This window comes from Lactuca serriola, chromosome 2 (genome assembly GCF_051521515.1).
Source record: "Lactuca serriola cultivar US96UC23 chromosome 2, Lser_US96UC23_V15, whole genome shotgun sequence".
In the NCBI taxonomy this organism is placed as follows: domain Eukaryota; kingdom Viridiplantae; phylum Streptophyta; class Magnoliopsida; order Asterales; family Asteraceae; genus Lactuca; species Lactuca serriola.
In genome coordinates this window covers 222,042,509-222,057,869 of record NC_136409.1, presented here as the reverse complement: position 1 = coordinate 222,057,869, position 15,361 = coordinate 222,042,509, and the positions used below count along the sequence as shown (strand labels likewise).

The following is a 15,361-nucleotide window of genomic DNA, read 5'->3' as shown; positions in this document are numbered from 1 at the left end:
CATTTTGCTTTCGTCACTAATTAGCATTTTTCTTTGTAGTGATTTCGTAAAATGTAAACGTGGAAACAAAAATTATAAAACCACGATTTATTTCAGTAAATACTCCTTTAACTGCATGAAGAAATATATATGCCCTACCTTTCTTATCAAATTCTATCTTTTAATAACATAAAGCCCGAGCAAGCTACATAGTTTCTGCCGATTTGGTGAGAATAGTCCACTAAAGAAAGTAAAATGCGTTTAATAGCTTAATTAATAATTAAAAGACAGGAAAGAAGGCTTATGAAGCAAGCATCATGGAAAACTTTGATCGCCTTGTGATAGGTCAGTGGGTGCACCAACTAAGGTTGAACAATGTTGCCTTTGTGAATTGACCATCACCCCAAGCCCCAAAATCAAAACCTACTTTGCCAACTTCAAGCAACTATCTCCATTTCTTCTTCTCTATATGAATAACTCTTCTCTCTCCCTAGCTATTCCACAAGTAATCTCTAACTTCCCCTTGTTCAATATTTGCATGCACACCGCCTTTACAACGAAAAACAACACCCAAAAGTACTCCGACAATATGGTGACAATGGGGCGAACCTTAACCAGCTTATTGCTTCTGTTTTCGAGCATAGTCTCTTTGGCATATGCAAAAACTCACTACCATGACTTCGTCGTATGTTATTTCGTCACATTTACTACATATATATATATATATATATATATATATATATATATATATATATATATATATATATATATATATATATATATATTTGTTGCTATATGTGTCGATCGAGGTACATATATACTAATTAACGATTTTCGTATGGGATTAGGTTCAAGAAACGAAAGTGACACGCTTGTGCAAAACCCAGACTGTTATGACAGTGAATGGGCAATTACCAGGACCGACCTTGGAAGTGAACAATGGTGATAGTTTGGTGATAAATGTCGTCAATAGAGCTAAAGATAACGTTACCATTCATTGGTACTATATATGTAACCCCATGCATGCATGCATATATATTATTCGATCTCGCATGACATGACTATATATAAGAATAACCACAAAAAATAATTTGTTTTTCTGATATATTAATTAATTGTTCAGGCACGGTGTTAGGCAAATAACAACAGCATGGGCAGATGGACCCGAGTTCATCACTCAATGTCCGATTAGACCAGGAGGGAGTTACACCTACAGGTTCACAATTTCAGGGCAAGAAGGGACGCTATGGTGGCATGCACATAGCTCGTGGGTCAGAGCCACTGTTTATGGTGCTCTTGTTATTCGCCCTAAACAAGGAGATTCATATCCGTTTCAGAAGCCAAAACGTGAATCAGTCGTGGTTCTTGGTATGCTACTTAATTATCCACTAATGAATAAGATACAAATTAAATTTACATTTCGCTTTCGCGTGATTGAAATATATACCTGACATAATTAATAAGCTACGTACGATGATGATCAGGTGAATGGTGGAATGCTAACCCACTCGATGTTATAAGGGAAGCCATGAGAACAGGAGGAGGTCCGAATATTTCTGATGCGTTTACCATCAATGGTCAACCTGGAGATCTCTATAACTGCTCCAGCAAAGGTTTGCTTCTTCATCATCTCGTTTATATAACTCAGAAAAGAAAAAAAAATAAAGTGGGCTTTTAATAATTTGATGAATCTTGATACATACTATGTTAATTAATTAACACGGTTTTCTTTTTTCGATAATGTAGATACTGTCATAGTTCCAGTGGATTCAGGAGAGACGAACCTAATGAGGGTGATCAATGCCGGTTTAAATCAACAGCTTTTCTTCACGATAGCTAACCACAAGTTCATCGTCGTGGGGGCGGATGCATCCTACGTGAAACCCTTCACCACTTCGGTGCTCATGCTTGGACCAGGCCAAACCACTGATGTACTCATCAAAGCCGACCAGCCACCAGCTCGATACTACATTGCCGGAAGAGCTTACGCCAGTGCACAAGGAGTTCCGTTCGACAACACTACCACAACCGCCATTTTGGAGTACAAAACCGCCCCATGTCCGGCAAAGGGTCTGTCTTCAAAGCCCGTTATGCCTTCTCTCCCAGCTTATAATGACACCGCCACCGCCACCTCCTTCAGCACCAGCTTCCGGAGCCCGAAAAAAGTGGAGGTTCCTACTGACATCGACGTCAATATGTTTATTACTGCCGGCCTTGGGATACTTCAATGCCCACCAACAGCGCCGGCCAGTACGTGTCAGGCGCCAAACAGGACTCGATTCACTGCGAGCATGAACAACGTATCTTTTGTGCTCCCATCCAATTTCACCATCCTCCAAGCACATCACCTCGGCGTTCCCGGAGTTTTCACCACTGACTTTCCGGCGAACCCTCCTGTGACCTTTGATTATACTGGTAATGTACCCCAGTCTCTATGGCAACCTATTCGAGGCACCAAGGTGTACAAGATAAAATATGGAGCAACGGTGCAGATTGTGTTGCAAGGTACAAACATCTCAACGGCCGAGAACCACCCAATCCATCTTCATGGATATGATTTCTACATAATTGCAGAAGGATTTGGAAACTTCAATCCGGCAACCGACACATCTAAATTCAACCTCGTGGATCCACCTCTAAGAAATACCGCTAGTTTACCGGTCAGTGGGTGGGCAGTCATTAGATTTGTGGCTGATAATCCAGGTGAATTAAGAACGGATATCAATCAAGTCAATTAATATATAAAAGCTAGCTTGATTACATTTTCTAGATCTATATCCCTTAATTATTTTCATGTTTTGCATTCCTCTGCAGGTTCCTGGATTATGCACTGTCACTTGGATGTTCACATCGGGTGGGGTTTGGCAACGGTGTTGTTAGTAGAAGATGGGCTGGAAGTATCCCAGAAATTACAGAAACCACCAGCAGACTTGCCCGTTTGTTAAATATTTAAATTATAGCATTCTCAAGAAGATTAATTTGTTGTATTGCCCCACATTGGGGAATATTTGGGATACTCTCATTTTGTTTTTCTTCTGTTAATTATGGCATTTCTGAGAGCCAGCTTCACCAACGGAAGAAGGTGAAGAGCTTAGATTAATATACGAAGCATATTGTATTTTATAGATTCAAAGGCGATCAAACATATTCACATATATACCTATATACCTTGTTTCGAATGCAATAAGCTAGATCATCATTATTTCGGTATTATATATGATCACTTTCGAATTTTATGATTCATTTTGCCATCCTTGTATATATCAATACTCATCCATTTTATTCTATATTATTATTATTATTATTATTATTATTATTATTATTATAGTGACCAATTAATTAAGGGTCACACCCCACGGAGAGTCTACATTGTGCATGGCCAAAAACCTATGTTCCCAAAGTCCGTCGACAACGCTTTTTGGGATCTCTTCTTGATGCAGAATGCTAACACAAACAATTGATTCAATGAATACCGTGGAAATGAGGTTTAAAATCTGGTTTCAACTACACAATTGTGAAGAAAATATATTTTTTTTAAATTGTTAGTAATATCCAACTTACATTAGCATAAGAAACATAATTTTAAACGGACCCAAAGGGCCGCGGGCCAAACACAAACCAAAAAACACAAAACTTGAAATTTTAAAAAGTAAAAACAAAAATGTCCATAACTAAGTTAGAAAGCGTTTTTTGGACTAAAAATAGGTAAATCCCCTTTGGCAACTTACCATGGTGTGCCACTCGATTCAAACTTCGATTGGTCACATGCCGAAAACAGAATAACAGATCCCCATAGCCAAGTTATGGTTATTTACGTAAATCCCCTTTGTTTGCTCGATCAAAGTCCTCTAAAAACATAAAAGCATGACTCTCCTTGCTAGGTCCGCATCACTCCTTAATCGATGATACCTATAAGAAAGAAATGGGATAAGAATAATACACCAATGATAAAGTCAACAAATTAAGTAAGTGAATTAAGAAAACTAGAGAGAATTCTCATAATCAACATCTAAAACTTTTAAAAAGATAGTGAGCGCTTTACGTACATTTTAGTTTTTTCCCTTCTGTGTGTAAAGGGCTAACTAATCTCTAAAACAACCATACACCAGAATGTATAAATATTTAAATCATTAATAATGTTTGGCCGTCGGAAATAAGGGGATCACCACAATCAAGAAGAAAGCTCAAACTTGTTCTTTATATTGAGAAACAACTCCAGAAAAAGGGTAACCTACGTTAGTTGCATCCTATGCGATTTGAGATTATGATCTAGCTCAAACTTCACAGCAGTATACCAGAGAAGCAAGGAATTATGTACCAGAAAAGTGTGAATTGAACATTTTATCGATTGAATGCATCTCAAGGACCACAAACTGAGGACCATATAAACACTTGTAGTACTACAAGTACTGAAATACCAAACCGAACTACCTAATACAACTATTTGTCTATCCGTAAGTACAAAATAACAAAAAGTACAAGTTTAAACGTAAAGATAATTATGAGTTCGTAGCAGTCAATCCGTACTATCCAACTCGTCAAACAAGCTACCATGCAACACAATATTGAATCGTTAGCCATCAGTTAGTAGAAATGCGTTGGATAAAACCGAAACAGGTTTTGGCAAAAAACTGTTGTTTTCGGATCACTTTCCGTTTTATAAAATCTAGTTAGGTTATTGTTGGTTTCCTAGGTTGTCGGATTCAGTTAATTCCAAACCGGTTTAATTTGACTGGATTTTTATAAGTGAAATGGATATCGATGTAGCTGGTTTTGGTTTAGGATAATCTAGGTTTTTTAAAAAAGGAAAATGACATTGTAGCCCTACAATGTTTCCGGAATTGATCTAATCATTCACTAAAAATTTTTGTTGGCTTTATGGGAATATAAGGTGAATGTAACTTGTCCCACTGACCTAAATCAACTAGTGGAAGTGTCACATATATACTTTTTTGACACCTTTATTGCAAACCATACATCCGCAATTCCACATATACTTTTCCATCATAAATTTCACATATGCTTTTCTCCACATATAAATTCATAGATAAACACTTCAAGAAATTCCAAAATCTAACCAAAAATCAGAATTCCATTAGCACCATCGGTATTAAAAATCACCAAAAAAGAACAAATATAGATTCACATCATCAACCATTGTTGTTTTCCTCTCTATAAATCAAGAAACCAAAACCCCAAAATCACTATCTTTGGAAATCAAATATATCGAAGAAGAAAATCGAAACCAGATCAAGAGAATTCGGAAATCATAAACCCATCACCAGATCTAGAAATCAAGAAATTATTTCTGTCTCTAGATATCGATGTCCGCAATAGCTTTCTCTGTGGAGGGAATTAAGCATCTATACTCATAGGGTTTAACCATGGGTATGATATGTGTAGGATCCTGGATTGTATACTCTGCAATACCAACATGGTTGTATATGGGTCTGTGTTTTTTTTTTTTTTCTATTTTCCTGTATGGTTATTTCTGAATTTGAGTCATCTACTTATTGACGAAGTAACAAATCAGAGGTGTAACGTTCCATTTTTCACAACAAAATTTTTCCTTAATTTTTTGTTGATATAAAACACCATTTACATAAAAAAAACTCCAAGTCAAGAAATATCATTAGTTCAAAATACCATTATACGAAAATCAAAGTATCATAATAAATACAGAACACCATTGTTGCTGATGAGTATGTATAGTCACGTCTTCGCCTTCCCACGATCATTAGAAATACTTGAAAACATTTAATCCACAAGTGTAATTCAAAACTTAGTAAGTTCCTCTAAAATACCATACACCACAATATACATACAAGCATACACATAATGGCCTTCAGTACCAGACTGATCCGCCCCACTCGCCTACAACATATAACTGGTACACACCTGACCTTCAGCACATCAAAGTCCTATCTGGGTATCTTGGAAACCGCACATAGTCGGACCGATTCAATCTACCACAAGATATGTCGACATATATAATAAATAGACAATCAAACAATCCAATAACACATGTTATTGTCTACACTAGTTTATCTACCTAACAGCCCACTGCCACATGCAAGGTCTCATACAACACACTACGCCACTACTGACATATCTCCAAATAAGTACATAGATGTATATAATCAGAGGTATGATAGACAGTCGAACAGGTGATCCTACTCTAAAGCCACAACCAAACAAGGAACAAGCAAGAAAGCCTAGATCAAGAGTTCTCAGGCAGTCTTACATGAATAGATACAACCCATATGACACTCAGTTGGATGACCACCAACCTATTGATATTCTAACCGACATATCACTATTCCCCTTACATACTATCATGCAAGGATATATATTGTAACACATGGAATAGTGAGGAAACTCACCCTAATCGTAAAACCAGAGAAACACATCAATCTCTCAACTCCTCGTACTAATCAGACCCACGAACCGACTATCACCGAAATAAGGATCCAACCTTAATCAACAATCTAAATCTTTCACATTTGACGCAAGGTCAAACTGGTCAAAAGTCAACAAACACCATGTCGTTGCAATCCCTTCGACGTGTCGTGCCTAAAGTTTGAAAAAAAAAACAGTTGCATGGTTGAGCACCGCTACGTTGTGGCAAGCCCTTGGCCACGTCGTGGTTTTGGTCAGAAAGGATTTTTCTCATATCACTATTCCCCTTACATACTATCATGCAAGGATATATATTGTAACACATGGAATAGTGAGGAAACTCACCCGAATCGTAAAACCAGAGAAACACATCAATCTCTCAACTCCTCGTACTAATCAGACCCACGAACCGACTATCACCGAAATAAGGATCCAACCTTAATCAACAATCTAAATCTTTCACATTTGACGCAAGGTCAAACTGGTCAAAAGTCAACAAACACCATGTCGTTGCAATCCCTTCGACGTGTCGTGCCTAAAGTTTGAAAAAAAAACAGTTGCATGGTTGAGCACCGCTACGTTGTGGCAAGCCCTTGGCCACGTCGTGGTTTTGGTCAGAAAGGATTTTTCTCATTAAGAACTTAACCCTTATGGATTAAGGCTCATAACTTCAGACTTAGTTCTTCTCAATGACTTAATGGATAAATTTTCCAACTTTATCTATTATGACATCATCACAGGGCAAGATCTACAACCCTAAGTCCATTAGGTCATCCAAAGGCCACGTCCTTGCACATGGACTCAAGATAACCCTAAACATGAACCCTTTTCACACATAACAAAAGTCCATTGACCATTAGAGTGCCATAACAAGCTCTAGAGTTCCTCAAACTCCAAGAGCGTGCATGAAGGAGACCAAAACCATCCATAAAGAGCATAATCTTAAATCAAAGATAATAAAGGTCAAGATACAAGCTCTATACCGTGGCAATTGGTTTTTCCTAAAACCTCACTTTTGAAATTTAGGTCTTCAAATGGTCAAATCAGGAAATCGGGAGTTGCAACTCCCCCCCCTCCCACTTAAATTAGATTTCATCTTCGAAATTCGTCCTTACCCCTTACTCCTTAAACAACCTCCATACTCATTGTAGGCTTTTTCCAATCCCGCTTATTCCGTACAAGCCGACAAAACTCCTTTACCATGGTCTGCGGTAACAACCTCAAAGTCTCCACGGACATTCACAAAGTCAATTTTGGAACGAAGTGCCTAACAATCGATAATGATTCCCTAATCAGACCTCCACCTCCAGACACCAGCTCTGATTTAATTATTTGCCAAAAGCACGCAAATCGACAGAGAACGAACACTATCCCAAAGAATAAACATCAAGGAAAGCAAATTCCTAAATCATAATTCAAATGTTCCCCGATCTTGCTTGTCCTTTTGGCGGACAAAGCCATCCTATCCATTAACCCTGCTGTCCCAAAGAGGTCCTTAAATTTATCTCGGTTAATTTATCCTCTCATGACTCTTGGGTCTAACCCGATCTGACAACTACTACCGACTATCGGTTCTCCCCGATCTGTCAACCACTAATTACTCCTCGGGCTCATCCTGATTCGTTAACCGCTAATGACTCTTGGGCTCATCCCGATTCGTTAACCACTAATAACCATTGGGCTTACCTCTATTCGTCAACCACTAACGAATCTCGGGCTTACAAGGTCCGAAAACGGCGCTAAGCACCACCTAGGTAAACATGCAAGGGAGACCCTTAGTATACCTTCTAATCCAGAAATTTAACCCAAGACAACAAGTCAAAAGTCAACCCTCAAAGTCAACGATCAAAGGTCAAAGCCAACAGTCAAACATTAGCTTCAACAACTCGTCACGTTGTGGCCATCCTTGCCTACGCTGTGGCTATTCTTGGTCACGCTGTGGCATCAAATCAGGGAAAAATAATCAATCCAACCCCAGTCGCCACAGCGTGGCAACCTGATGTCATGTCGTAAGAATTGGGTTCAAAACAACTTAATGGGTTAAGCTGTTTCCTTCAGCTGCTAGAGCTCCAAAGCTCATATCTAATATGAAATATGGTCTAGAAGGATAAACTTTCCAACTTTATCCCTTAAGTCCACCCAAAAGGACAAAATCTCTAATCCTGAATGTCCTTAGTCCAACTTCTCCATAACACTTCTAGGACCCCTAATGGTCCAAAAAAATCCAAAATATATGGACATACATGACCCATGCATGTCCTTGTTCAGATTAGGTCAAAATGGAAAAATATGGCCCATAATCCATGCATGGTTCCCATTTTACCACAAAATTCTAGATCTATAATATATAACATTCAAGGGACATAAAGAAACCATAAAGTTGCAAACTTTATCTCTTATAACCACTCAAACCACTCCAAAAGGACCATAACATGCTTCAAAACCTAGATCTATGATGAAGAATAGAAAAAGGTTGAAGTTTGAGGACTTACAAAGAGTCCAGAAGATACACACAAATGGAGGAAAAAATTGCTTGTTGAATCAAGATGTTAGCTCTTCTTCTTCTTCTTTTTTCAAAACCACCACGAGTTTGCTAAAATGAGCATAAGAGCACCAAGGAAGATTAGGGTTAGGTTTCTGGGGTTCGAGAGTGATGGAGGTTGAGGATGAGAAACTCTAGCCTCCCACTTTCCTTTAAATACTCGAAGAATTAGGGTTTAAGACGTCATCAGCGGCCATACTGAGGCATTTACTTGTCACGTCGTGGCGAGTCAAAAGAGAACCGCAACAAAAATGCCTTACCAAACCGTGGTGATCCTTCTTTACGTTGTAGCGACCCCAAAAAATCAAAATTTAATTAAATAATATATATCTTGAAACTGAATTTTACAACTCTCCCCCACTTGAATCAGACTTCGTTCTCGAAGTCCGTCTCCACAAACAACTCTAGATAGTGGGGGAGAGTTGTAAAATTCTGAGCCATGTTACTTAGGCTAGTGGAAAGGTGTTTTATACATTTTATGTATTGTTTTACGCATATAAAGTGATCCTTAAGTGCCCAATGTGGTATATTGTGTATTTAATAATAATAATAATAATAATAGTAATAATAAATAATGTATTAAAGGCTTATGCATTTAAGACATTATATACCACATTGGAGGAGTAAATTGATGAAAAGTCTTCTAGCCTAGTGGAAAGGTGTTTGGTTTGTGTGTTGGAGGTTGTGGGTTTGAAACCTACTATCTTAGTTTTTATAAAGAAATCCGATTTTTTATTCTCAAAAGCAGCTCGTTTATGTGGCACCCCACACATCAACACCTGTCTAATTGGCATGTCATGTGATATAGGTGCCTTTTTTATTCTCAAGAGCAGCTCGCTGACGTGGCACCCCACATCAACACCTGTCTAATTGGCATGCCATGTGAAATAGATGACCTTTTTTATTCTCAAGAGCAGCTCGCTGACGTGACACCCCACATCAATACCTGTCTAATTGGCATGTCCTGTGATATAGGTGACCTGCTAAAAAGGTCAAAATAGACTAAAGTGAATGAATTATCCGGTTGTCTGGGCTATTCTATTCAAAAAAAATATTGAAACTATTAAAACTTTTCCCAAAATATTATACCTTTATAGTAAATTTCCTTAGAAAACTTCACAAAAAATAACCTACTTAAAGTGGTCAATGTGTTCACGTTCAAGACTAGATATCAAAGGAAACTTTCATTTACTAATTGTTCACAAATCAATTCAATGGAATTGACTACATGAATATAGAGTACGAAAACAAAACTAAAAACTAAAGTTTTTAATCCTTCACGGTTAAAAACGAACGAAACAATAATTAAAATATTAAATGTTGTGAAAACATTCAGAGATTATAAAATATAGAAATATATGATTTTCTTAGATTTATTTTGAAGATTGTTTGTAATACAATTTGAAAATTTGAAACTAAATTTTTTTCCAAGTTTGTGATTCTTTTATACAAAAATATGAAATACCCAAAACAAGTTATTTTTTTTTATTAATGACTCGATCCAATTTTGAAATTGGATGATTTTCCGAGAGAAAAGAAATAGAATCACAATTTACGCGCTTTAACAAAAATATATATATATATATATATATATATATATATATATATATATATATATATATATATATATATTAATTATAAATGTAAGGTCATTTATGACGTTGCCTTGAAGACTTGGACATAGATAACATCATCCTCCTTATTATATAATAGGTGTGAGACTCATGTATTACATGAATTTATTTATAAGAAAAAATTTAATATAAAATTCTAAATATTTGAGAAGTTGAATTTATAAGAAAAATGCGAAAATATTGAATTATAAAAATTAAAGTGTTTTTTTTTTCCTTTTAAATTTAAACAAATAATTTAGATAAATAATTTGAAAATTAATGAATCTTTAATTTAGTAATTTGAAATTAAAAAAAAAAGTTCATTAATGAAATTGATATGCATTCAAATACTATCTTGAATTTAATAAAATGAAAAAAAAATCATAAAATGACATATGGAATAAAAATTAATTTAAAAAACCATTAAATTACATGTGTCAAAATAAATGAAAATGTGACATGTGGCAAAAAAATCTTTACTTATTAGGAATGATTGTCATACACCAGTTTATATTTTTCTAGTAGCACATATCTACCATCATTCATAGTCTCTCCGTCTCTTCCCCTTAAGTTTCAATCTTACCTAATAAATAAAATTTGTTTTGTTGCATGACCTTTTCTTCTTTGTTTGGACACATGATATTTTCTAGAATTTTTAAAATTTCTATTTGACATTTATCAATTTATTGTATTTTTCATTTTATTAAATTAAAATTTCACATTTAATATGTAAGGTAATATATATGTAAGATATTTATTAGAAAGAGTTTATATATGTAATGTATTCAATACATTAAAGTCTTATTAATTTTAATAATTTAAAATCTTTCTCATTTTTCTTATAAATTCAAAATTTTCAAATTATTAATATTTCATATTTAATTAAATAAACTCATATAATATATGACTCTTACACCTAGTATTCAAAATAAACATGTGGAGACGGGTGGATAAAGTGGAGGTTTTTTTTACATAGCAATACCTCTGAGGTGACGGCTCTGCATTTATGAGCGTGTTTAGAATGGTTTAGAGTGGTGGTCGTGAGCACTTTATGCCCATAATTAAGTCGTCTTTAATAGTATCGTTTCTATTGTTTAAAAATCTCTTTAATGATGTATTTTTTTAATATATTTTTTTTTAACCGGCAAATGAAGAATTATATATAAAAAATAGAGCCCCAGCAAGTTGCTAAGGAAAAGTACATCAAAGAAGGAAAGCAAAACAAAAACAGGAGAAATAAAAAGCACGATTACAACCCGATAAAAGGGTTTAAACACCAATCTGACCACCGAATCGAATCACATTTCCTTTATATTTGACCCAAATGAACAATGTCGACATAATGATATCCATCAATTTCGTCGGTTGCAGCCTTTTGTTATTGAACACTCTATCATTCCGTGACTTCCAAATACTCCACATAGTTCCATAGAAAATTCCCAGCAATCTCCTTTTTTTCTTTGGACAATTCCCCCAATTTGATGCATAATCGAGTGTATCGTGAACCGTGGAAAAATTTTCAGGCTGAATGTTGCACCATTTTAAGATCCATTTCATTATCGTTTTTGCATAAGAGCATTGAATCAACATATGATTTGATGTTTCTTCTACCTCTCCACAGTGATAACACATTGTGGAGGTTACATTGACACCTTGTTTTGATAAAGCGACAGATGTCGGAATGCGCTCCTGTTTTGCTCGCCATATAAAAGTCGACACCTTGATTGGAATCTCCTTCACCCATTCGAACCTCCCGATATCAACAGAACTGCAACTGTCTAATTTTCTCCTTAATGTGTTGACTTGATAATTGCCATTGCTACTAAGAGGGCAAGTCCATTTCAAATCATCACCTTCGTTTGTTGATTGTTTTTCCATTACCATGTTAATTGTGATACCGCATTTATCTAAATCTTTTTTGGAACAAGCGATGTTGTTCCAAACCCCAGGTAAGGTTTTCAAGGATAATATGTGATCAGGTTTTCCTTGAAGATTGTGAATGCTGGAGATAGCTTTTGCCCATATTGATTCCGGCTCAGAGCGAAATCGCCACCACCATTTTACAATCAAAGCCGTATTGAAAGCTTTGATCGAACCGACACCGAGCCCCCCGTCACTTTTGTTAGCAATTATCTTATTCCAAGATACCCAGTGTATCTTGGAATTACCCTCTGAACCACCCTACAAAAAATTCCTTCTTAGTTTTTCAAGCTTGTCGATTATCCCTACTGGTGCGACAAAAAGAGACATGAAGTACGTGGGCAAATTTCCCAGGACCGATTTTATGAGTGTGAGCCTTCCTCCGAAAGATAGCGTCTTGGATTTCCAAATGGTAAGCTTTTTTTGAAACCTTTCAATTACCGGTTGCCAATGTTTCTTTAGCTGCATATTGGCGCCATCAGGCACCCCAGGTAGTTGAATGGGAGATTCGCTGGTTCGCATCCAAGCGGAGTCGCCCAACGAGCAACTTCTTCAAAGTGTGCCCCAACCCCAAAAACTCTCGATTTATTAAAATTGACTTTTAAACCTGATGATACATGGAAGCATCTTAAAATTCTTGCCAAGTTCTTTACGTTGTGCTCCGTCCATTCACCAATAAATAATGCATCGTCGGCATATAATAAATGTGAGACGGTTGGGCCACCCTTTGGGAGTTGTAGCCGTTGAAAAACGTCATTGTTACAAGCCTCCTTCATTGCAACAGTCAAGCCTTCCATTGCTGTAATGAAAAGAAATGGAGAGAGCGGGTCGCCTTATCGAACTCCCTTGGATGCTATGAATTCCTTTGTCGGGGTTCCATTTATTAGAACCGATGTTTTTGATGACGTTAGACAGCCCTTGATCCAACCCTTCCATTTCTCACCAAAGCCCATTTGATACATATTGTTGTCCAGAAATCCCCAATTAACGGAATCAAATGCCTTGTCAAAGTCTACTTTGTAATTGAAAAAATATTTGGAAAACTTTTTACCATTAGTAAAGAATTTTCGTGATAACTATTATTCCAAACATGTATTATCCACTAACCTTTTCTTTTTCTTTCATATGTTTATCACATTGCGTTGGATCCTTGTACTAATTAACATTCTATTATATATGTCAATGATATTTAGATATTATATTTCTTATTAGTTAGTCAATTGATTTAATAAAAAATAAATTCCAGTATATTACGTAAAAAAGTTATATAATTTAAATGTAGTTTCCAAAATTGTCAAAACAAAAAATAACAAATATCATAAAACATTATGATTACATAAAATTTTAGTTATTTGGTAGTTTTATAATCTTTTATAGTTTCGGAAACAAAAATATGACAATGATAAATTATAAATTATATGAGGGACTTAATAAAAAATTGATTATACATAAAATATAAATTAGTTAAATTGAAAAAAAAAACTCTTTTAAAATGGTTAATCTTTAGAGAATATATTTACTAAAAGTTTTTTAGTAAATAAAAATTAGTGGGTAGATGATGTGGCACTAATAAGATTTTGTGAAGTTAACCATGATGTCTCTAGTATTGCATTTTTTAATATTATAATAATAAATGAAGAAACAACTAAAATATATAGTGCATTAAAAAAAACAACATGTAATATACAAAATGAATATACCAGTATAAAATTCATAATACTATATGTTAAAGTTATAATTTACACAAAACAACTATGAAGCATATAATATAATATAAAACTACTCGGACATAATATTAACCCGTTTTTTATGATGGATCAGTTGAAGGTTTGGATGGATCAAATGTAAGGTTTTTGGAAGAAAAAAAACCTTGTGCCATGATGTAGTGAATGGAATGCCACTGTGTGACATGTCAATACATGCACGCGCGTTCAGGAGCCTGCCACAACGTGGCAAGAGGAAGGTCACGACATGGCATCAACTGTAGCCCAAGTCCATGATCTTTTAGGGTTTCCTCTATATTAAATCCCTTAAACTCAAGGTTTTGGACATCCTCTTCAGCCTCCATCCCTTCCAAAAGAAACACTAGCCTCCATGCATGATTGAAGACTTTATTTCTTGATTTAGAGATTAATCTTTGGATTTTCGATAAAGCTTGAGGAAAGGAGAAGTCCATCTTGGTGCAAGGACCATGTTTGGTGTATTTTGTGTTCATGCTCAAGTTATAGCCTCATTAAGTACTTAATGGACTAAGAATGTTAGATCTAGCCTTGGTATGGAGTTCTAATGGATAAAGTTGGAAACTTTATCCACTAAGTCAGTATGAAAGAGTAGATCTGAAGTTTTGGACTTAGATCTAAAGGGATTAGGCACTTAATTGAAAAGTTGGCATTCAGTCAGATTGCAAGACGTGGCCAAAGGCTTGCCACGTCGTGATGATTCTTGGATGCCTGACTGTTTTGTCTTTAGCTGGCCACAACATAAGCAAGAGTTTTCTACATCGTGGGGAGTTGTTGCCCTGCTGACCATTGACTTTGTTGCGTGTTGAATTTTTGACCAGTTTGACTTTGGGTCAAACTTGTAGGAATTGGGTTATTGATTAAGGTTATACCATGTTTTGGTGCTAGTTGGTTCGCGAGAGCAATCCGTGCAAAAAGTGAGTGTGTGTTGTTGTGTTTCTTGGGTCTCGGACTCAGGTGAGTTTCCTCATTGTATTATGTATTGCAGTGTATATCATTGTATGTTAGGATATAAGGGTATTAGTATGCCGATTCGAGTATCAATAGGTTGGCGATCGTCTAGTAGAGTACCCTAGGGGCTGTATGTAGTTACGTTGTATAGCCCGAGAACTATTGATCTAGGCTTTCTTGCCTGTTCCTCGTGTGGTTGTAGCTCTAAATTGGGATCT

General features: G+C 35.9%; 1 protein-coding gene across 1 annotated transcript; it reads left to right on the top strand.

Moving 5' to 3' along the window:
* Positions 1-459: 459 nt before the first annotated feature.
* Positions 460-3,189, top strand: LOC145088648 (laccase-12-like). The gene is made up of 6 exons (XM_079027026.1): positions 460-664; positions 828-979; positions 1,103-1,347; positions 1,464-1,592; positions 1,726-2,682; positions 2,794-3,189. The coding sequence occupies exons 1-6, from the start codon at positions 518-520 to the stop codon at positions 2,922-2,924; spliced, it is 1,761 nt and encodes a 586-aa protein (XP_078883152.1). The 5' UTR covers positions 460-517; the 3' UTR covers positions 2,925-3,189.
* The last annotated feature ends 12,172 nt before the right edge of the window (positions 3,190-15,361 follow it).